The 25,400-nt window shown below is 40.8% G+C and overlaps 1 protein-coding gene across 2 annotated transcripts in view; it reads left to right on the plus strand.

Moving 5' to 3' along the window:
* The window catches only part of PLCH1 (phospholipase C eta 1), a 228,812-nt gene that overhangs the window by 160,528 nt on the left and 42,884 nt on the right, over positions 1–25,400 (plus strand). For both annotated transcript variants that reach the window (XM_068976262.1, XM_068976268.1), the window contains exons 9-10: positions 2,840–3,011; positions 9,755–9,862. In XM_068976262.1, the coding sequence (XP_068832363.1) occupies positions 2,840–3,011; positions 9,755–9,862 (280 nt within the window). The remainder of the gene's footprint in view (positions 1–2,839; positions 3,012–9,754; positions 9,863–25,400) is intronic.

Consider the following 25,400-nt stretch of genomic DNA (forward strand, 5'->3'; position numbering starts at 1 on the left):
AACAAGGATAAAACTCCTGCCAGCACGGGGTCTCCATCCCAAGCTGAACTCAGCATCTCATTCTGCCAAGCTTCCTCTTGCTCTAGTTAGGAAGGTAGCACTGCTTACCAGTGATTTTATGGAAACTGGGAGTTACTCTTGATTCAGCCAGTCTTGTCAGTGCTACTTGCTAAATTATCTTTTGACTCCATTGCCTTCTCTTCATTTTCACTTCTCTTCGGTTCGTCCTCCACCCTGGAGTAGTATCTTTCTTTCTGAAAATATAAGCTGATGTTGTAATTCTTCTTAAAGTCCTTCAAAGGCCCCCTGTTGTACATAGTCATGCCTTCCGTGCCGGCCTCCTCTTGCTCTTTTATGTCACCTTCCACCATTGCTCCACAGGGACTTCGGCTTCTGCCATCACGGACAGTTTCCAGAGTCCCTAGGGATCCTGTTGCTTTCACAGCCTCCACCCCCACCCCTGCACCAACCCCCTTTCCTGTGCCCTTCTCTTTATCTGATAGTCATCCCCATTATTCCACCCCCCTAATTCTTGCTCATCCTAGCAGACTGCTTAGGCATTGTCCCTTTGGCAAACTTACCCATACCACAATTTATTTAAATGCTCCTTTACTCTGTCCTTAGCACTCTGAGCATATTTCTGTCATATCATACAGCACTTTCTTGCAATTGTTGGTGACTTGGCTCCTTTTATGTCTTTAGGATCATGAGCTCATTTAAAATATGTGGCTATGTCTTATTCTTTAAAAAAAAACCAAAACTTTGCTCTTTTGGCGGGGGAGGAAGTGCTGTTTGTGACTTGTGGGATCTCAGTTCCCTGACCAGGGAGTGAATGAGAAAGGAAGGAACCTGGGGCACCGCAGTGAAAGCCCAGAATCCTAACCACTAGGCCACCAGGAAACTTCCCCTTATTCATTTTGTAGTGCCTGCAATATACCAGATATTCAAGAAATGACTTCTGCATTAAAAAGAGGCAAATTAAAATTAACAGTTGCATAAAGTTAATTTTATAGACCTTAGTGGCCTTTAAAATTTCTAATGTTTGGTCTTCTCATTAATTAAATATGAAGTTAAAATGCTGTTGTGATAAGAGACACTTGCTGAATAGTAGGCTTGGTTTCTGGTGTCTTCTACATGGAAGAATCTTGAGGACTAAATTATGATGGATCATTTTACCCTGATTGCTCCTCAACTTAGCCAGGTTGCTGAAGGATTTGCCCCTGAAGTAGAGCCTTGAGAAGACCTGCTATCTATGTACTCTGGTGACTTGACCATGCTAACTTCAAGTTTGGAAGACAACTTAGGAAAAAAGGACTTTGATTGAAAATAGTGAAAGTTGTTAACACCTTTTAAAAGTTCAGTCTTTTTGTTAAGTTTTAGTTGCATCTTTATACCAGGGTTTCTCAAGCCTTGGCACTACTGACATTTTGGGCCAGATTATTCTTTGTTATGGGGAACTGTCTTGTGCATTGTAGAACAATGAGTACATTTATGACTGTACCCCCTAAACACCAGTAGTAGTCCCCACTCACAACACTGTGACCACCAAAAATGTCTTCAGATGTTGACAAATGTCCCTTTGGGAGGGGTACCACACAGCCGCCCCTGCCCCTGTTGAGAAACAGTGCTTTATACACCAAGCATCATTAGACACTAATAGACACAGACTTTTTGTAAATAGATTGATAATTTTCAAATTCATTGCTAGAATTCCCTGATGTGATTTCATAGACAACCCAGGGTTGCTAGTTTGTTGTTTTTCTCTCTTTCTAACATGCTGGGTGAAACTCATGTGAGGATACAAGAGTAAACAAATTATAGTCAGGCAACCAAACCACCTCAGCACAAAGGTTCATCTCTTATATTACCTCTGGCATGAGATTTACTAATGAGGATAGAATGTAATTTCAGAAGGTCACAGCCTGTATTGTGGAGCTTGCTTGTTATATAAGCCCAGAAATAAAACTTTTTCTCCACATAGACATATTAGGCAATTTAAATATTGGTTTGTATGTTATGAAAAAAAATCTATTGCCTATTACTTCAGAAGATATATGATGGAAAACTAGGGGAAAAAATAAGCCTGAATTTGTTTTTCCAAGGAAAAAACAAAATCAAAAGAGGAGTAAGGTCATGTAATCATTCCTGGTTCCTCAGGCTGTCTGTGATAATAACTTCATTGGGGTCTCACATCTCTGCACAGAAACCTGGGTGCTGGAGGAGAATGCCTGCATTTTTTTTTTTCCTTTCTAAAAGTAAAGACTAGTATATAATTCTGTACAAATGTCTTTGAAATGCCTGATATAGGACACTAAAAGACACAAATTCCATTATGTTATTTTATCCTCAATAGTAATTTTCAAGCTGAGTACTAAATATATATTTTTAGAGTAAATATATGCACTTAATGACAGTGGTCTCCTAGACGTTTCTAGAATTTGAATGAATAAGACAAAATTACATTATGAGTTTTCTTTCTTTATGTTTCTTATCTCTCAAAATTTTCTCTCTCATTTTTTCTTGTAAAAGAGACATAATGTATGTTCCGTGTGTGTGCATATATATGTGTGAGGGAGAGAGATGCAAAATATTAGACTAAGTCATCCCATGTGGATTGGTATTGAGTTTACCCATTATGCCTGGTAATGTATATTTGGCCAGAGGTGTTTTTAAAAATATGTGTCTCTCATTGTTTTCATTTTAGAAGCACTTTAATCATCACCTCTTTAACAACTACTGTCACCAGGCTTGTAAGAACACAATGAACACAGAATAATTTTCAAAAGTCCCTGTGAGTTGCTGTGGTCGATGCCTTTACGATGTGCTGCTGTTTTTTCAGGTTTCCAGTCATACTGTCCATTGAGAATCACTGCAGTGTCCAGCAGCAAAGGAAAATTGCTCAGTACCTGAAAGGCATATTCCAAGACAAACTCGACCTGTCATCTATAGACACAGGAGAGACCAAGCAGCTTCCAAGCCCTCAAAGTTTGAAAGGCAAAATCCTAGTGAAGGTAAGTACCTCGAAATACAAAGCACGCATGACCTACTAAGCCCTTCCTCTCTCAAAGGCTAAAAATGGGTTTATCAAGAGAATAAGAGAGTCAATAACAGTCAAGAGAGAAGGGTTGTCTAGACTTGGGCATGCACCTTGTTCCAATCTATTTATAGTCATAGCTTTAGAAAAAGCTTGTTACTGACTGAACATGTATTTTGGGGGTTGTTTTTATGAAGCAAGAACATCAGTACTGAGCCAAATGTTGAATGTTTTAGTGGTGGTTCACACTGGAGAGAAGCCTGTGTACAGGAGACAAGCATTACATGAGAGGAGAGGCTCCTTCTGTCCATATCCAGAAGCATTTCTTTCAGATTCTTCTCTCCCATTTCAAGCTCCAGTAACTGTCTGTCAAAAAAAGTCTTCATGGTTGATCAGCCTGGGTTATGTAAGTGAGAAGAGCTGGCTTCGAAGTGGAGCACAGGCACAGACATAACGCCCCATAGGATTCGTGTGTGCGGAGGAGCAGTGGGCGAATAGAATGACATTTCATGAACAGATCTTCTCAGAGAGGAAACCTACTACCTGAAATGAATATTATTAATACAAGGAATAGCCGGGAAGACAGCTTTCTTGAGATTTCAGATTGCTGATGTGATTCACTTAATCCCAGTTAATTTTGTGTATTTGGACTAAAAACATTTTGGATAGTTGTATTGTTTTGAAACTGAAAACCTAAAGAAAAGCAGTAGAATATTGATATTTAAATGGAGTTATATTTTACTTTAAAAGGTGTGTACAAAAACCAAATAGCACAGTGGAGGCTTAGGAAAGTCAGACAGTGTAATTTCATAGCGAGACTAGAACTGGGGTGTTAAGAGAGGACAGCAAATGGAAAAGTTGTATTCATCTTTGAAATTGGTCAAAACCTGTTTTTCTATCAGTTAAATGAGAATTATAGGCTGAATCCATCAAAGAGATGTCACTGGGCATGTGTACGTGTGAAAGCATTTTGAATAAAAGCTCCAATTATATAATGCAAGAAATGATGTTAAGGTCAGTGTTCCTGAAATCTTGCTAAAGTAAACTCTTATGGTGAAAACTGGGCTAGAAAGTTGGGTTAGAAAGCTCAGTGTCACCTTTATAACCTTGTAAATGTTTTCATGTCTTTAGCCGAGCAGTCAGAAGAATAAACACCGAATGAGTCCATTTGGACAGTGGAACCTAAGGAATATTTGATATAAACTCATTGAGTTCCCTTCTACATAACCGGGCTTTGGGTTGTTGGGCACCGAATGTCTGAAGGCTGATGGGCACCAGGATGAATCAAAGCCAAAAGACCTGAGACACTTATTGGAAAGAGTGGCAGTGATGTGGGCTGTGGGTATTTCACAACAGCTGTGGTCAATTTGCTGGTAGTAACCGTCTCCAAACTTTAAGACTTCCTAGATCTGTGGGGGCAGAAAACTCCCATTTGAAGCAACAACAAGGGAACTGATTTTTCTAAGTTCCTTTAGCATCTGAGCAATCTTTGGCATTGCTTATATGCTAAGATCCTTTAGCATCTCTGATCCCAAAGGCAGTATTTGAATGACTACTTACTACTTTGGAGATGGACAAGTTGTTCATTATTATAACTATATACACATGCCTTCCCGTATATTTAATACATAACAATATTCTTGCCTGGAGAATCCCTTGGACACAGAAACCAGGCAGGCCACAGTCCATAAGATTGCATAGAGTTGGACATGGCTGAAGCGACTTTGCATGCATGCAAGTTTGCTTTTGAACAAAAATAGTAACAAACTTAGTAATTTTTCCACAGGCTCACAGCTGAAAGAAACCTTATCTAGCCCAAGCATTTTACTTCTGTAGAGCTATCACAGAGTTGTTAACCACTCTTCTGGGGCCATGCTGCTAGATGCTAAGAGGTGGCTATGGTTCCAGTTTCTAGAAATATTTCCATATACCATGGAGGAATCAGTCTAATTCTTGAGTGTAACTCCTGCATGAAATAGTGTGTATGTCAGAGGGGGACTTTTAGGTCATTCTTTGTTTACAACGAGCCACTGTTAAGTTCATAAAATTCTACCTTGCCTGTGTGCTTAGTTGCTCAGTCGTGTCCAGCTCTTGGCAGCCCTTTGGACTGTAGCCCACCAAGCTCCTCTGTCCATGGGATTATCCCAGCAAGAATACCTTAGTTTATTCTATAATTTTCCTTATGAGTAACACTGTTCATGAGAGGCATTAAGGAATAATGTTCTGTTCTGTTGCTTTTCTTCCTATTTGCCTGGAAAACATATCTTTCAAGGACCAGGAACATGAAAAAAGCTAGCAGAAAATATGGCCCTCCTGTCTTTTAACGAGATAGTAAAAGGAATGAAAATGAGGATGCCCTGTGAATACTCCGAGATGGCAACTTTCCTTACCCTGCACCCACTGCCACATTTAAGTGAAAGGACTTTGAAGTTTTAGTGCTGCTGCCAGGCCTGCCCGTCACTACTGCTCACGGTGGTTACATTTTCCTTTCTTTCTTGTGGTATCAGAACCATGTGCAACACTCCAGAGTTGCTATTGCTTATTTGGTATCACCTCACACCCGTCATGGAGAAGGAAATGACAACCCACTCCAGTACTTTTGCCTGGAAAATCCCATGGACAGAGGAGCCTCGTAGGCTGCAGTCCATGGGATCGCGAAGAGTCAGACATGACTGAGTGACTTTGCTTTCGCTTTTCACTTTCATGCATTGGAGAAGGAATGGCAACCCACTCCAGTGTTCTTGCCTGGAGAATCCCAGGGACGGGGGAGCCTTGTGGGCTGCTGTCTATGGGGTCGCACCGAGTCAGACACAACTGAAGCGACTTAGCAGCAGCAGCAGCAGCAGCAGCAGCAGCAGCAGCAGCAGCAGCACACCAGTCAGAATGCCCATCAACAGATAAATGGATAAAGAAGTGGTGGTACATATATACAATGGAATATTACTCAGCCATAAAAAGAAACAAATTTGAATTAGTTCTAGTGAGGTGGGTGAACCTAGAGTCTATTATCCACAGTGAAGTTGAGTCAGGAAGAGAAAAACAAATATTGTATATTGACACATATATATGGAATCTAGAAAAATGGTACTGATGAAGCTATTTGCAGGGCTGGAATAGAGACACAGACATAGAGAACAGACTTGTGGGCACAGCCAGGGAAGTAGGGGGGATGAATTGAGAGAGTAGCATTGAAACATCTACATTACCTTATGTAAAATAGATAGCTAGTTATATAAATCATATGTATAACACAGAGCTCAACCCTGTGGTCTGTGACAACCTAGAAGGGTGGGATGGGGTTGTGGGGGGAGATTCATGAGGAAGGGGGCATATGTATACTTACGGCTGGTTTACTCTGTGGTGTGGCAGAAACCAACATAACATTGTAAAGCAATCATCCTCCAATTAAAACCAGTTGAAAAAGCATTGACTAAGATGGTATTTCAAGAGAGGGAATTGCTGTCACTAGGTTTTAAATGTCTTCTGTACAGCTCCATCTTGGTGTTTGTCATTGTGCTCAAAACAAAGTTGACTGAATAAATTAATTGGTGGTTAATAAATGAAGGAGGTTCATATATCCCTGAATATGTCTGGTCACCACCTAATTGAGTACCTTATTTCTGGTACTGCTAGACATATTATCTTAGCTATTCTACAATGCTGTTTAAAATGAAGAGATATAAAACTTATTTTATAGGGACCTTCTATTAATAAGACTTAAAGTAATACATAGACATCAGTACCTTAATTCCAAGCTACCTTGTTATTACAGATATACAGGATGAAGTGAAAATAATATTTTGCTATTCTAAATTAGAATCATAGTAAAAATGTATATATATACTCATATTTATATATCTACGTTATATATGTTCTTATGGCAAAGAATGTAGTTTTCACTTCGTGAATAGCACTTACAAACAAGAACTGTATTACATAGTGGTACGAACGCAAATTAAATACCAACTTTTTAAACCTATAAACATCCTTTTGTAGTTTGAAGAAAATACTTAAGTATTCAAACCCTGGGTTTGGATTCTTAATATAGATTTTGTTTTCATTACACAAATGATTTAACCAGCTTTGAATTTATCACTATGCGAAGCACTCAAGGCCAAGTGCTTGGGTATCAGGGAAGGTACAGAAAAACTGGGAGGGAGGAGTTCTCTGAAAATCTGACTATGCTGTTGGCCCCGCGGAAGTAGGAGAAGCGGATGAGGGAAAGATCCAGGTGCCGAAGGTGGGCCAGCCATGGTTATGAAAAGCAGAAATACCAGAAGTCCCTGGAATCTGCGTTTAGAAAAGACAGCCCGGTTAGTTGTTTGGGAAGATATTTGGAAATGTGTTATTAGTTTTGGCTGCCAAGCATTTGCGCACCCTGCTACGTTTAAAGAATTTCCCCCATCTTTATGTGTTTAGGAACGCCCTCATAGAACTACAGGTCTCAGGCATTTTGCTTTTGCTGCCTTCCGTTCATCAGAAGGAAGCACTAGGTCCAGCCCCCAATCGAGGAGAAGGGATTCTAGAAGGGCATGAAAAGCCGAGAGGAAGGAGCCGTTGTGGGCATTTCAGAGGCTGCCTACCACTGTGACCTTGGCCACTTAGCCACAGAACCTGATTCTGTCTCCCCACACCCCCAAGATTTGGGGAGGGATTCATTTTCCTATTAATTTTCCTTTCTGCTTGCAAGTATGATTCTTTACCGATACAGATGGTTAGCTTCCCTAGCAGCTCTTAACAGGCCACTGGGCCATGCCTTCTGGTATTTACTTTTTCTTTTTCTGGATACAAATTTGGAAATGTAGGAAAGGAGAAAATAGCTATCGTCCGTAGTGCTGTTATCCAGAGATTTGTACTCTTAATAATGGACCATATTTTTTGCCAGGGTTTTTCCTTGAGTTTTTATACATCACTGAGATCATAATGAGCATGTAATTCTATAACTTGGGTTTTCTACCCTTTTGCCATAGGAATTCCCCCTCGTTTTCCAAAAGCTCCTGATTCCTGAAGTATGTTAGTGATTGGTTGTGAGGGGTGTGCTCCAGCTGGGCAGGCATATCATTGCACTGTCCTGTCATAAAAACTGGCCTGCTCTGTGCAGAGGGGATCCCCAGCAGGAGGGAAGGGCACTTTGAATCTGCTCAGGAGAACAAACGGCTCTAAGGACATGGGGTGGGGTGATGCCTATTATGGCAAGTCATATATTCTCAAACAGAAGCCTGGTCTGACTTTCATTTGTTAATATAGTACCCCTACTTGTTGTTTTTCAGTTGCTATCGCATCCAACTCTTTGTAACCCCATGGACTGCAGCACCCCAGGCTTCCCTGCCCTTCACTGTCTCCTGGAGTTTGCTCAAACTCATGTCCATTGAGTCGATTATGCCATCCAACCATCCCATCCTCTATAGTGCCTTTCTCCTCCTGCCCTCAATCTTTCCCAGCTTCAGGGTCCTCTCCAGTGAGTCAGGTGGCCACAGTATTGGAACTTCAGCGTCACTCCCTCCAGTGAATATTCAGGGTTGATTTCCTTTCAGATTGACTGGTTTGATCTTGCTGTCCAAGGGACTCTCAAGAGTCTTCCCCAGCACCACAGCTCAAAAGCATCGTTTGTTTGGTGCTCAGCCTTCTTTGGAAGTAATAAAAATGCCTTTTCTTTAAAGTCTCTTCCCTTTTGTTTTGTCCCTAATTCAAGCAATCTGCCATCAAGTTAGTCTGAAGTAAGGAATAACACATTTTATTTTCATTTTTCAATTTTTAAAAATTATTTTTAATTGTGGTAAAATTCAGCATAAGACTTACCTACCATCTTAACCATCTGTAAGTATACAGTTCAGTAGTGTTAAGTACTTTCACATTACCTTGTACAGAAACCGCTTTCCTTGCAAACTGAAACTTCATAGTCATTAAACCCCTCCTCGTCCTCCCAGCTCCTGGAGACCACTGCTTTACTTCTTGTTTCTATGAATTTGGCTACTCTGGGTACCTTATATAAGTGGAATCATATAATACTCTGTTGTGACTGGCTTAATTCCTTTAGCCTAATATCCTCAGGGTTCATCCATGTTGTAGCAAGAGTCAGAATTTCCTCACTTTTAAAAAGCTGAGTAATATTTCAGTGTATGTGTACCACATTTTGTCTATCCTTTCATTTGTTAGTAGACACTGGGTTATTTCCACTTTTTGGCTATTGTGAATTTTCATTTTTATTTTGTCTTTTATTGTTTAACTGAAGTATAGTTAATTTACAACATTATACTAGCTTCAAGTATATAACATAGTGATTCAATATTTTTATAGATTAGACTCAATTTAAAGTTGCTATAAAATAATGACTATTTCCCTGTGCTGTACAATATGTCCTGGTAGCTTATTTTATACATAGTATTTTGTACCTCTTAATCCTCATACCTCTATCTTCCTGAATTTTCATTTTTTAAAAATTTATTTATGGCTGCACTGGATCTTTGTTGCTTTCTCTAGTTGTGAGTGGGGACCACTCTTCACTGTGGTCTGTGGGCTTCTTGTCGTGGTGGCTTCTGGTGTTGCAGAGCATGGGCTCTAGGTGTGAGGCCTCAGTAGCTGCCCTGAAACATGTGGGATCTGCCCACATCAGGAATTGAACCTGTGTTCCCTGCCTTAGCAGGCAGATTCTGAACCACAGGCCCACCAGGAAAGTCCCTGTATTTTCATTTTTAAATTGGGTGTTTTGTTTCATTTCAGGGCAAGAAGTTGCCTTACCACCTTGGAGATGATGCCGAAGAAGGAGAAGTTTCTGATGAAGACAGCGCAGATGAAATTGAAGATGAGTGCAAGTTCAAGCTCCATTATGTAAGTTACAGGCTTGGCCATAATTTTTACCCTCCATGTGCTATAGTAAAAACTGCTGCTGTGCTGGAATATTCACAAATATGGTGGCTGTAGTGTAGAAAGGATATGTATTGAAAATCACGTTGTGTGCTGGCACACAGGACTCCTAAATGTTTACTGAGTGACTGAGTCAAGGATTGTTGTGTCTTAGAGTTGGAAGGAATCTTAGTGATTAACCCATCTGACCCTCTCTCCAGGGACCAATTCCCTCCTATTACAACTTGGTCAAAACTCAAATTGCAGTTGGAAATGTCACTGTCTGGTGAAATAAACTGACTTTAGCATTGTCACCCTGCTTCCCGCTTATAGCTCCACCATGCTGCCATTCAAAGCTGGCTCTCAGAACCCAGCTGCAAGAGGATCTGCTTCTCTAGAATGCTCATCCCCTCCCTGAGAGAATGCACCTTGGACCAGAAGATCTCCAAGTTCTTCCAGACAATGAGACTCTTGGCTAAAACTTTAATTTGCCACATGTTAGACAAAATGGCAAAGAGCAGTTTGTCACCTGCGTGTTGCTTCAGACTTCTGTCCTAGAACAAGGAGCTCTGTTTTTAAACAGAGCAGCACCATTTAGCCAGGTACTCCAATGGAAATGCAAACCTGGGAGAAATGTTAGGCTTAAAGACCTCCCTATCCCCCATCCCTTCTTGACCTCCCCCACCTTCTGACCTTCTGTAGCTCACGTGATTTCCAGGATCATGTGACGATCTGAGAGTAGCACCTGCTCACGTTAATTTGTTGTAGAGTTTACAATTTCCTTTCTACAGAAAAGTAGTATTTCTTTAGATGTCAGAACTATAATCCTACCTCCTAAAAAAGAAAATATTACACAAAATCTTCTAATTTACAGTATTGCCCTGAATTCAATTATTACATCATTAAAAACAGTCTTCTTTCTTCGAGATAATAATAATGGCAGTGGCTTCCTATAGGTATTAAAGAGAGCTGGTATTATTTTCAAAGAGGGGAAGAGTTTAATGACAACTGAAGTCTCAGTAGATAGTTCTTTCTTGGCTTTCATGCATTTTAGAAGGGATGACATGGACAAGATTCAGCCTTGAAATGAAAAGAAAAAGTTACCATCTGTATTAATCTATTGCCTTTTAACAGTTTTTATTAGCTCAATTAAATACCATGAATAAGGCTATGGTTACAGAAAATTAAATAGATTTACATAAGTGAAAATACAGTTAATATTTTAGTTTCTTTGTTTTTGCTCTTATAGCTACTTGCCATTTTGGTAATTACTTGTGATTATAGATAATTTAGTTCTTTTTCTAAGCTTTATTTTATAAACCAGATATTTGTCTCTGAATTTCAGTATCTTTGCCTCTTGTTTCCACTTGTTTTCTTGGTTGCCAGCCTCGGAGTAGTCCACAGTTTGGAAGCAATAAACAGAGTGTTTATTTTTATTTATTTATTTGACTACACCGGGTCTTTGTTATGGCTCTTGGGATTTTCCATCTTCACTGTGACATGTGAACTGCTATGTGCGGCATGTGGAATCTAGTTCCCTGACCAGTGATCAAACCCGAGCTTCCTGTGTTGGGAGCGCAGTCTTAGCCACTGGACTACCAGGGAAGTCCCAAGGAAAGAAGAGTCTTGGCCAAGTTATGTGTTTAGGGAATGTAGTTTTTAGTGAAAATGAGTGGTGGAAATTTAGCTACTATTCAGTTCAGTTCAGTCGTTCAGTTGTGTCCGACTCTCTGCGACCCCATGAATTGCAGCACGCCAGGCCTCCCTATTCATCACCAACTCCCGGAGTTCACCCAAACTCTTGTCCATCGAGTCGGTGATGCCATCCAGCCATCTCATCCTCTGTCATCCCCTTCTACTCCTGCCCCCAATCCCTCCCAGCATCAGAGTCTTTTCCAATGAGTCAACTCTTCACATGAGGTGGCCAAAGTATTGGAGTTTCAGCTTTAGCATCAGACCTTCCAAAGAACACCCAGGGCTGATCTCCTTTAGAATGGACTGGTTGGATGTCCTTACAGTCCAAGGGACTCTTAAGAATCTTCTCCAACACCACAGTTCAAAAGCATCAATTCTTCGGCACTCAGCTTTCTTCACAGTCCAACTTTCACATCCATACATGACCACTGGACTTACTATTACAATAGTATTTATTGCTCTGAGGAAACACGTTATTCTAGTTTCTAAATCCACCCAATAGTACAAAATTTCTTCTAATGTCAGTGAGCCTTCTAACTTTCTAAGTTAAATATCTATAATTACAAAAGAGAATTAGCTAAAGTGTTATGGAAGCAAATCAATTACTTCACTTGTGAAACTATCCATCTGGGTTCATCTCAAGCTTCATAACCTCTTGGTTGATGTCTAGGCACCCATATAGGTAGACAGTTTAGAACATGATTCCATAAAGATAGACATGATCTTTCACTTGGATTCTTTGATTTGGGCCTAAAGTGAATGTGAAGAGCACCTTACCTATAACATTTTACAGGTGTCTCTTTGTTAGACTTTAGGAGAGAAAATATATGCAGAAACCAACATTCTAGCAGAAATAGATAAGATTTTTACTCATGCTTTTCAGATCTGTTTTCTCTATTTTTTGAGCTCTTCTGAGAAAAGGCAGTACTGTATTTAGAAAGCCAAAGCATTATCCTGCAATCAGTCAATTTCTAGTTTCGCTGTCAGTAGAGGGCTCAGATGCCTTATCTGAGTGTTGAATGTAAATTGCCTGGTCTAAACCGAGTGATCAGATTTCTACAAAAGCGTATGTACTGTGCATAGTTGGTATGAAACCGATAATTACCTTAGAGGAAGTTCTTAACCTCAGTTTGGAGTTAACAGAATGTGGTTAGATTTATAAGTTATATCTGAATTATTGCAACAGATAAAGATTTTTAGCTTAGCATTCAGGGATACTGGAATGCTAGCTGTCATGGGGCTTATGCAAGATTCATTTGCACACTCAACAGATTTTTATGGAGGTGCAGCCAGTGTGCGGTAGATGTTGGGGCACATATTAACGAACAAAGCAGAACAGTCTTTGCTTTTGTGGAGTCTGTACCTTGGTGGGAGAAGGGAAGACAGACAAGAAACAAAGCAAATAAGTAGCATGTGTACTAGGCAAGTGATAAGTAATAAGGGGGAAAGGGAGAGAAGAAATGTGTAAATGGTCTATGGAAGGTTTAGATGTGAGGGCCAGGAAAGGTCTCACAGAGGAGGTAACACATGGGCAAAGACTTGAAGGAAGTGAAGTTAGCCATAGTGATATCTGAGGAATGTTCCAGGCAGAGGGCACAGCAGATGCAAAGGTCAGAGGCAGGATTTGCAGCTCGCCCAGCTTCACCTTGGGGTTAGAAGCAAAGTGGAAGGCAGGACCCTCATGCTGGCCCTCTTTCTCCTCTTGGTCTACTATCTAAGGAATTCAAACCCATACCCACACTGAAAACTTTTGTTCTTTTAATAAATGTTTTCTGTTGTTGAATTGAATCATTTAGGCATCTGCCCTATTATTTTGAGGCTTCAGCCATAGAGAAAATCTGGCTTATGATGTAATAAGCCATAGATAAAGCTGATGTGTTCAATGACCCAGGAAGCACACAGATCAAAAGACTCGGCGGACAATTTCCTTTCAGCCACAGAGCAATAATCTAACAGATGTGATTCAGTGAGGCCAGCTCACCATTATTCATCTTTTTGGGGTCCTCTAATGCCAGTGTGCCTTACAGACTTTCTAGCCCGTATTTCAACCTTACAGATTGTTTTACTCTTCTGCTGAGTTATTTGATATCTTTTTTTCCCCCTGCACTCTCTGAAGCTGAGTTCAACCAGTTTCTTAAGCACAAATATCAAACTGTCACCTACGTGAAGCTCATCCTGTGGACACCAAGCTTTCCAACAAGTTTAAATGAGCCTTTGTAGAGTAACATGCAACCACTTTTTGTGTCGTATTAATACCCCCAAATCATATTCACTCTGTGTATGTCTCACAGTAAACACCTTAATAGTCTGCTCCCTTCTGACCACCTCAGATTGAGCTTCTTTCATAAGTTGTTCATTGTATGATTTGAGCCATTTTGAGGGTTAAGAATCTTGTTGGTTGAAGATGTGTCAGCACTCAGGGAAGGGATGAATTCCCTCATGATATTGTGAGATCCCTGTTACTCAGTAAATGCCCACGTGCCAGGCCTGCTGTTGCATCCTGGTGACAAAGGGTGAGGAGTGGAAGGTGAGCTGAAAATTCCAGTTATTTTCTAATATATGATACAACTTCTTCCTGCTTGCCTTGCCGGAGAGTTAAGGTAATGAACATTTAAGGTCTAGTGTACAGTATGTGTTATCTATATGTATACGTAGGTATTTCTCTTATATTTCAAAGATATTATCTTCTGAAAATTACTATTACTGAGAACTCAACTATTCCTTGTCTTCTTTAATTTTTATGGAAGCACAGTTGATTTACAATGTTCTGTTAGTTTCTGCTGTGCAGCAAGTGAATCAGTTATACATATGCCCACTGTTTTTTATATTCCTTTCCCCTATAGATAGAGTTTTAAGTAGAGTAGAGTTTTAAGTAGAGTTCCCTGTGCTATACAATAGGTTTTAATTAGTTATCTGTTTTATATATAGTAGTGTGTATATGTCAATCCCAGTCTCCAAGTTTCTCTTTCCTCCTTGTTCCCCCTTGGTAACCTTGTTTTCCACAATTATTCCTTGTTGGTAATTCATCTTCCCTTTCTATTCTAAATGTTCTGTGACTTCACTATTAAATAACTGAGAGTCAGTTATTTTTCTTAGCATTCAGTATTCACTTCTTACTAGAGAACCTATGTTTTCTTTCATTCGAGAGAAATCTCAGCCATTTTTTCTTTGAATATCGTTTTTACGCCATTTCATCATTTCTCTTTTTCTGGCAGTACAGTTAGATTTAGGTTAGAGTCTTAGTTTATTCTCTGTCTTAATTATCTGTCAGTTATTTTTTAATGTTTTCTTTGTCTCTGCTGATTTGGGGTACTAGCTATAGTGTTGTTTTCCAATTCATTACTTATCTCTTTGGCTATGCCTGATCTAGAGTTTACCCCAGCTATTCTTTTCATTTCAATGACTATGTACTTGATTTATAAAATGTTTTTATTGTTTTTTCATAGACACTAGTTTTTATTTTACTCTTTGGCTTCTTAGTTTCTTGTTCTTTTTATGAGACTATTTCTTTATATCTTTGAGCATATGAACATATTTCATTCAAAGTGAGTGGGTTTCCTTTTCATGTGTTGGTATTTTTGGCACTTCATCTTAGCGTTAGTCTTCCACATGAATTTTAGAATTTGGAGTTGAAGGTTCAGTTTTCAGTGGAATTTTTTCCCCCTTCCATTCTTTTCCTCTGTCTATTTAACCTGCTTCTCTAGTAGTGTGGAGATTGCTTCCACTTGAACTCTAAGCACCACTCCACCTGGCACAAACACATATAAACACAGCCTACCTGTGTCCCAAGTTCCTAACTAGACCTTACATTGATCGATTGATTGGAGTTCCCTGCCACTGGAGATGCTGAAGATATTTCCCATTCAGTCACCAAACAAGTGAACATTTTGGTTGTCTTCTTATTCTTAACTCTTTTGATATTCAATTTCGAATCTTCCTCATAGTAATTTTTTTTATTGCTTCCTATTATAAGTGAGTGGCTTCCCAGGTGGTGCTAGTGGTAAAGAATTTGCCTGCCATTACAGGAGACATAAGAGACACCAGTTCAGTCCCTGGGTTGCAAAGATCCCCTGGAGAAGGGCATGGCAACCCACTCCAGTATTCTTGCCTGGAGAATCCCCATGGACAGAGGAGCCTGGAGGGCTACAGTCCATAGGGTCGCAAAGAGTTGGACACAACTGAAGCAACTGAGCATGCATAATCCCATAAGTAAGGCTTCCATTCCAGCTTTCATCACCACCTTGGTTTCACGTTGTGAGGCCTGCTCTAATCTCCCAAAGCATGTGGAGCACCTTTGGTTTCTACTGTACTATAAGAGCTAAACTCTTGGTCACCTGTGCCCTCTGTGAATATAGAGCTCACACATTGATGATCTGCAGTGATCTTGTGTATTTTATTTTGACAAACTTATGACTTCTCTCTTTGTTTTTCTGTCACTGGAGCAGGGAAGATATCAAAGCATGAAGGTACACTGTTGTATATAAACCCACATGTATGTACAGATGTATGAATCCAGACGTATTCATTTTGAACAGTATTTTTTGTTTTTCTTAAAGTATCTAAAGAGGTGTTGCTCTAAAAATATTTATTTATGTACTTATTTTTAAATATAAATTTATTTATTTTAATTGGAGGTTAATTACTTTACAATATTGTATTGGTTTTGCCATACATCAACATGAATCCACCACAGGTATACACATGTTCCCCATCCTGAAACCCCCTCCCTCCTCCCTCCTCGTACCATCCCTCTGGGTCATCCCAGTGCACCAGACCCAAGCATCCAGTATCACGCATCTCAACCTGGACTGGCGATTCGTTTCACATATGATATTATACATGTTTCAATGCCATTCTCCCAAATCATCCCACTCTCTCCCTCTCCCACAGAGTCCAAAAGACTGTTCTATATATCTGTGTCTCTTTTGCTGTCTCACATACAGGGTTATCGTTACCACCTTTCTAAATTCCATATATATGCGTTAGTATACTGTATTGGTGTTTTTCTTTCTGGCTTACTTCACTCTGTATAATAGGCTCTAGTTTCATCCATCTTATTAGAACTGATTCAAATGTATTCTTTTTAATGGCTGAGTAATACTCCATTGTGTATATGTACCACAGCTTTCTTATCCATTCATCTGCTGATGGACATCTAGGTTGTTTCCATGTTCTGGCTATTATAAACTGTGCTGCGATGAACATTGGGGTACACGTGTCTCTTTCAATTCTGGTTTCCTTGGTGTGTATGCCCAGCAGTGGGATTGCTGGGTCATAAGGCAGTTCTATTTCCAGTGTTTTAAGGAATCTCCACACTGTTCTCCATAGCGGCTGTACTAGTTTGCATTCCCACCAGCAGTGTAAGAGGGTTCCCTTTTCTCCACACCCTCTCCAGCATTTAATAATATTTTAAAATGTATGCTTAATAGCTCCGAAGAAACATTACCATTTGCTATTTGCCTGCCATTGTACTGTTATTTTTTTTATACCTAAGCTATTAAATATGAACTTTTAAATGTGAACAATTTGTTGAAAGCTTATTAGTACCAGCACTATGCTAATGTATATGCACTTATACAATTTCTTTATTCAGATATAGGTCAATGGAACTATAGGATAGAAAGTCCGGATAAACCACACATCTATAATCTCTGACAAAGAAAGCAAGAATACACAATGGAGAAAAGATAGTCTTTTTAATAAGCAGTGGTTGGAAAGCTAGACAGCTATAAAAACATGTAAAAGAATGAAATTAGAATATTCGCTAACACCATACACAGAAATAAACTCAAAATGGATTAAGTACTTAAATGTAAGATTGGATACTATAGAACTTTTAGAGGAAATCATAGGAAGAACACTCTCTCACAGAAGTCACAGCAATATCTTTTTTGATCCACCTCTTTGAGTAATGAAAATAAAAGCAAAAATAAACAATGGGGCCTAACTAAACTTAAAAGCTTTTGCACAGCAAAGAAAGCCATAAACAAAACAAAAAGACAGCCCACAGAACAGGAGAAGGTATTTGCAAATAAATTGACTGACAAGGGATTAATTGCCAAAATATACAAACAGCTCATGTAGCTCAATGTTAAAAAAACAAACAACCCAATTAAAAAGTGGACAGAATATCTAAAGAGACATTTCTCCAAGAAGACATACAGATGGCCAAGAGTCACACAAAAAGATGCTCAACATCACTGATAATTAGAGAAATGCAGATCAAAACTACAATGAAGTGTCACTTCACACCAGTCAGAATGACCATCATAAAACAAAAACAAAACCCTACAAACAATAAATGGTAGAGAGGGTATGGATAAAGGGGAGGTTTCCTACACTGTTGGTGGGAATGTAAATTGGTGCAGTTCAGTTCAGTCGCTTAATCATGTCTGACTCTTTGCGACCCTATGGACTGCAGCACTCCAGGCTTCCCTGTCCTTCACCAACTCCTGGAGTTTACTCAAACTTATGTCCATTGAGTAGGTGATGCCATCCAACAGTCTCATCCTCTGTCGTCCCCTTCTCCTCTTGCCCTCAATTTTTCCCAGCATCAAGGTCTTTTCAAATGAGTCAGTTCTTCACATCAGGTGGCCAAAGTATTGGAGTTTCAGCTTCAACACCAGTCCTGTCAATGAATATTTAGGACTGATTTCCTTTAGAATGGACTGGTTGGATCTCCTTGCTATCTAAGAGACTCTCAAGAGTCTTCTCCAACACCACAGTTCAACAGCATCAATTCTTCGGCACTCAGCTTTCTTTATAGTCCAACTCTCACATCCATACATGACTACTGGAAGAACCATAGCTTTGACTAGATGGACCTCTGTTGGCAAAGCAATATCTCTGCTTTTTAATATGCTGTCTAGGTTAGTCATAACTTTCCTTCCAAGGAGTAAGCGTCTTTTAATTTCATGGCTGCAGTCACCATCTGCAGTGATTTTGGAGCCCCAAAATAAAGTCTCTCACTGTTTCCCCCTCTATTTGCCTTGAAGTGATGGGACCAGATGCCATGATCTTAGCCCTCTGAATGTTGAACTTAAGCCAACTTTTTCACTCTCGTCTTTCACTTTCATCAGGAGGCCTTTTAGTTCTTTGCTTTCTGCCATGAGGGTAGTGTCATCTGCGTATCTGAGGTTATTGATATTTCTCCTGGCAATCTTGGTTCCAGCTTGTGCTTCATCCAGCCCAGCATTTCTCATGATGTACTCTGCATAGAAGTTAAATAAGCAAGGTGACAATATACAGCCTTGATGTACTCCTTTTCCTATTTGGAACCAGTCTGTTGTTCCATGTCCAGTTCTAACTGTTGCTTCCTGACCTGCATACAGGTTTCTCAAGAGGCAGGTCAGGTGGTCTGGTATTCCCATCTCTTTCAGAATTTTCCAGTTTGTTGTGATCCACACAGTCAAAGGCTTTGGCATAGTCAATCAAGCAGAAATAGATGTTTTTCTGGAACTCTCTTGTTTTTTCGATAATCCAACAGATATTGGCAATTTGATCTCTGGTTCCTCTGCCTTTTCTAAAACCAGCTTGAACATCTCAAAGTTCACAGGTCATGTACTGTAAATTGGTTCAGCCATTATGCAAAATAGTACAGAGGTTCCTTAAATAAAAAATTAGAGTTACCATATGATTCAGTTATATGTATATCTATGTTTTTCAGATTTTTTTTCACTTGTAGGTTACACACTGAGTGTTGATTAGAGTTCTCTAAGATGTATAGTCCTTGTTGATTATCTGTTTTATACATAGTAGTGTGTATCTGTTAATCCCAGCCTCCTAATTTATCCCTCCCCCCGGACACCTTTCCCTTTTGGTAACCACAAGTTTATTTTCTGTCTGTGAGTGCCTTTCTGTTTTCTAAATAAATTTGGAAACAGAACTTATTTAGACCTGGAGTGCCAGAAAAGTCCCAGGACCTTGTTCTATATCTACATATATCAGTTTGAATCTGCTAATCCCAAACTAAATAAATTCATTTGTATCCCTTTTTTAGATTCCCATATGATATCAATCAATCGGCTCTGTATTAAAAGAGCCTACTGTATCAGTCAGTCAATTGACACATGATGTCATATGATATTCATCTTTCTCTGTCTGATTTACTTAGCATGGTAATCTTAGTTCCCTGTGCTATATAGTAGAGCTTGGGTTTTTCTTTCTTAAATTTTTTGGCCATGTTGTGCAGCATGCAGGATCCTAGTTCCCTGACTGAGGATCAAATCCACGCCCCCTGCAGTGGAAGCATGGAATCTTAACCACTGGACTGAGAGGGAAATCCCAGGATCTTGTTGTTTACTCATTCTATATATATCAACTTGTACCTGCTAATTCCACACTCCCAATCCTTCCCTCCTGTTCCTACCAAAACAAAAATTTGTTTGCTAATTCCAAACTCCCCTCCTCCTCCCCCTTAGCAACTGCCTGTCTATTCTCTCTGTTCCTGATTCTGTTTCACAGACAGGTTCATTTGTGTCATAATTTAGATATCACAATTCGTGATATCATACGGTATTCGTCTTGTTACGTTGCTTAGTATCAGTTCAGTTCAGTCGCTCAGCCATGTCCGACTCTTTGCGACCGCATGAATCGCAGCCCGCCAGGCCTCCCTGTCCATCACTAACTCCCGGAGTTCAATCAGACTCGCGTCCATGGAGTCAGTGATGCCATCCAGCCATCTCATCCTCGGTTGTCCCCTTCTCCTCCTGCCCCCAATCCCTCCCAGCATCACAGTCTTTTCCAATGAGTCAACTCTTCACATGAGGTGGCCAAAGTCTTGGAGTTTCAGCTTTAGCATCATTCCTTCCAAAGAAATCCCAGGGCTGATCTCCTTCAGAATGGACTGGTTGGATGTCCTTGCAGTCCAAGGGACTCTCAGGAGTCTTCTCCAGCACCACAGTTCAAAAGCATCAATTCTTCGGTGCTCAGCCTTCTTCACAGTCCAACTCTCACATCCATACATGACCACTGGAAAAATCATAGCCTTGACTAGAAGGACCTTAGTCGGCAAAGTAATGTCTCTGCTTTTGAATATGCTATCTAGGTTGGTCATAACTTTTCTTCCAAGGAGTAAGCGTCTTTTAATTTCATGGCTGCAGTCACCATCTGCGGTGATTTTTGAGCCCCCCAAAATAAAGTCTGACACTGTTTCCACTGTTTCCCCATCTATTTCCCATGAAGTGATGGGACCGGATGCCATGATCTTCGTTTTCTGAATGTTGAGCTTAAAGCCAACTTTTTCACTCTCCATTTTCACTTTCATCAAGAGGCTTTATATAATAACCTCTAATTGCATCCATGTTGCTGCAAATGGTATTATTTCATTCCTTTTTATAGCTGAGTAGTATTTCACTGTCGACATGTACCACATCTTCTTTTTCTGTTCCTTTGTTGATGGACATTTAGGTTGCTTCCAGGTCTTGGCTATTGTGAATACTGCTGTTATGAACATAAGGTGCATGTATCTTTTCAGTTATAGTTTTGTCTGGATATATGCCCAGGAGTGGGATTGCTGGATCATATGGTAATTCTATTTTTAGTTTTCTGAGGAACCTGCATACTATTTTCCAGAGTACTTCTGCCCATTTTTTGATAGGGTTTTTTTTTTTTGGTAGTGAGCTACATGAACTGTTTGTATATTTTGGAGATTAATCTCTTGTTGGTTGTATTGTTTGCAAATATTTTTTCCCATTCTGAAACTAATATAATATTTTAAATCAACTATACTTCAATTTTAAAAAAAGGAATAGTGACTTCTCCTGGTTGGAAATATAAGCTACTCTCATCCTCTGCATAATTTTGACTTACTATGTACTGCTGCTGCTGCTGCTGTTGTTTCAGTTGTGTCTGACTCTGTGCAATCCCATAGACGGCAGCCCACCAGGCTCCCCCGTCCCTGGGATTCTCCAGGCAAGAACACTGGAGTGGGTTGCCATTTCCTTCTCCAATGCAGGAAAGTGAAAAGTGAAAGGGAAGTTACTCAGTTGTGTCTGACTCTTCTCGATCCCATGGACTGCAGCCTTCCAGGCTCCTCCATCCATGGAATTTTCCAGGCAAGAGTACTGGAGTGGGGTGCCATTGCCTACTATGTACTAAAGAAATGAAATTACTGTTTAACTGAAGGAAAAAAAAAAGGAAAATGATTATCATGATGGCTGAGTTAAGTTCATACTCAGTAAAAAACTCAGAACAGTGCCTGGCAAATAATTTATACTCAATAAATGTTAGCTAAAATCAGTAACAAGAATAGCAGCTGTGGCATGATTATCGCTAATGTAAGTCCTGAGCAGAAGGTGTTTCAGTGGGAGCTAAAGGAGCAGGCAGGAGAGGACAGGAGTAATTGCAGAGCCTTGGATAGCTAAGAGCCCGCTGCTCTTCAGCCCGGCTTGGAGAGCTCTAAGGCTGTCACAAAGGGCAGCTAATGTATTATCCTTCCTGTCTGCTGCTCTAGTCCAGAGGGGGGAAAAGACATTTGGGGATGGTGAGATATTCCAGTGTTTTTGCTTTTTGTTTTTAAAGTTGAGGCCTTCAACTTTGGCTGCACATTGCAATGACGGGGGAGCTTTCAAAAAATCCTACTGCACTGGTCCCAGCCCAGAGATTCTGTGTCATCCGTCTGGGCTGTGGTCCCTGGTGATTCCAGTGTGCAGCCCAGGTGAGCACCAGTGTCTGAGAGAGTCTCTCTTTGTGGGGCAGCCCTCTACCCTACTCCCTCCTGCTTCTGGCTGCTCCCTGGCCTGGAAGTGGTCAGCCCTCTTGTTTTCCAGTCACTTTTCATATCACCCTGGAGATGAAACAAGAATGTGTTTTGTGTTTGACTTCTTTATTTGTGGTCAATATTCCTAGGTCATATTTACTTCTGGAGAAGGCAATGGCACCCCACTCCAGTACTCTTGCCTGGAAAATCCCATGGATGGAGGAGCCTGGTAGGCTGCAGTCCATGGGGTCCCTAAAAGTTGGACACGACTGAGCAACTTCACTTTCACTTTTCACTTTCCTGCATTGGAGAAGGAAATGGCAACCCACTCCAGTGTTGTTGCCTGGAGAATCCCAGGGACGGGGGAGCCTGGTGGGCTGCCGTCTGTGGGGTCGCACAGAGTCAGACACAACTGAAGCAACTTAGCAGCAGCAGCAGCAGCAGCAGCAGCAGCAATTTGCTTCACTGATGGCAATTAGGAAGCCCGACTGGGGCTCAGGTGGAAACTACCCCAGACCATATTGGAGGGCTGCCCTCCCCTCTCCCTATTCCTTCTGCAGCATCCTCTTCCCTTGTGGGCTCAGGGAACAAAAGAGCAAGAGGCATGACTTTCTTCTCTGGTCCCTGCAGCAGCTGCAGGGTGGCTGACAAGTCACCAGGTCAAGTGTCCACCTCAGCTTTCCTTCAGTAGTGCTGTTGAGTTCCGGGGTCAAATGATAATACACTAGTGAAACCTCAGCCACACATTTATTTATTCTCAGTGCTGTAAATCACAGGGAAGGAATAGACCAACAGGCAGAAATATCATTCCTTCAGCTGCTCCAAATATTGAGAGGATGTGAAATGAATAATTATAGCCTTTGTATTAAGTATTCATTATTTCACCAGCCCCAGTCGGCCCAGCTTTGTATTGTTAGCCTTGTTTGCTGCTGGTGAAATTGTTTGGGCATAACTGCCACAGTTCATCTCCTCATTGTCTCCAACTCCTCAAGTAGCCCTGAGGCAGGGAAGGAAGCTGATGCTTATTGGGGGGTGTTTGTGCAACACTGGGCACACTCATGCTCTTACACACTTTCTCCTTTGGACCTTCCAACACATGTATTCCCTGCAGACTCTGAGTCACTTGATGAAACATATTGGTACTTTGAGACCTGGACTTCCTTTCTCAGATTCATTTCTGACCTTAAGTGAAACCTACTGTTTTTCTCCAGTAGATTTGTGATGATCTATTTCCCAGGTGTCACATAGGAATAAAGATGATCTAAAATATGAGCCTGTTCATGATTAATTTCACTCAGAAATTTATCTTTTTTTGTAACAGTGGAACTTATCTTCTTCTGCAGCACCATGTAATGAAACACACACCAAATTTTGAATTGGAAGTCTTAGGCTCCAACTCTCACACTTCATGTGTATTTGGACAAGTCATTGAATCTTTCTGCCTCTCTACTCTTATGAGTAAAACTGGACTAGACCTACACAGCCTTAATGGGTGTTACACAGCTCAAAGGAAGCATTGCCATATGACCATGCTTTGTGAGCCGCAATGCAATGTGTAAAGTCTTAGTTGCTGTATCAGTGTCCTCAGTGTTCTTTTCTCCACGTTCATGTGGTTGCTAGTTCTCACTGACACTGTTTTCTCTAGGCTTTTGCTGGCATTGGAATGATTTGTGGCCACCAAAAGATGTGTCTGAGTCCTACTCTCTGGTACCTATGACTATGACCTCAATTGGAAAAAGAGTCTTCGTAGATGTAACTAGGTTAAGAATCTAGAAATGAGATCATTCTGGATTAACTCAGTGAGTCTTAAATGCAGTGACAAGTATCCTTTTTTGTGGGAGCAGCCACCTTTTACGAATGTTAGGAGTGGGGACACAGCGAAGGCCATGTGAAGACAGAGGAAGAGGCCGGAGTTCTGCTGCTGTGAGCCAAGGAAAGCTTGGCACCACCGTAAAATGGGAGAAGCAGGGAAGGATTTTCCCCTTAGAGCCTGTGAGAGGCTGAATGTAGACCTGACAACAGCTTGCTTTCACAGTTCTGGCCTCTGACACTGTGAGAAAATAAACATCTCTTGACTTTAAGCTACCAGGTATGTGGTAATTTATCACAGCAGCCACAGGAACCTAATACACTCTTCCTTTTTATTTTTTGCATCTTTAAAAAAAATTTTATTGGAGGATAAATGCTTTACAACATTGTGCTGGCTTCTTCCATATATCATCATGAATCAGCCACGGGCACACACATCTTTTAAGACCTGGCTCCAGTGTCCTCTGCCCCTGGAATTCTCTGCTGCATTTCCAAGGCCGAGGGCAGTGCCCCTTCTCCATTCACCCATGAAGCATCTGTCACCCTACTTGCACCTGTTATGTAATTATCCAGTGATATGTCTGTCTCCTCAGTGACACTGAGAGTTCTATGACAGTGGGATTGGGATTGTGCCTTATCAATGCTTTCATCTTGCATATAACAGCTCAGTATGTGTTTGTTTTATGCAAAATGCTCTCAGATTCTGTCATCTTTATTAAATCCCCCATCAGCACATTGGCCTTAATGCTCATAGTGGGAACTGATGTGCCTGGCTTTTCACCTATAGGTATCTTTCATCTTTCTGCACACGTTGCCTGGTTAATATTATTTCTTCAGTGTGATCCAGACACTTGTCTACTCAGAGTCTCTCAGCAACTCCATACCTCTTGACCACTGGCTTTCAGGTGTCTCCACAGCCTGGCCCCAAAGTACTTTTTCGGTTTTATCCACCATTGCCCTCCTTCATGGGGACTTCCCTGTAGCTCAGTTGGTAAAGAATCCTCCTGCAGTGCAGGAGACTCTAGTTGGATTCCTGGGTCAGGAAGATCCTCTGGAGAAGGGATAGGCTACTCACTCCAGTATTCTTGGGCTTCCCTGGTGGCTTAGCCGGGAAAGAATCTGCCTGCAATGCGGGAGACCTGAGTTCAATCCCTGGGTTGGGAAGACCCCCTGGAGAAGGGAATGGCTACCCACTCCGGTATTCTGGCCTGGAGAATTCCATGGACTGTATAGTCCATGGGGTCTCAAAGAGTTGGACACGACTGAGCAACTTTCACTTCACACCCTCCTTCATGAACTTCTGCTCCATGAAAACAAAGC

The sequence above is a fragment of the Capricornis sumatraensis genome, chromosome 1, assembly GCF_032405125.1.
Source record: "Capricornis sumatraensis isolate serow.1 chromosome 1, serow.2, whole genome shotgun sequence".
NCBI lineage: Eukaryota > Metazoa > Chordata > Mammalia > Artiodactyla > Bovidae > Capricornis > Capricornis sumatraensis.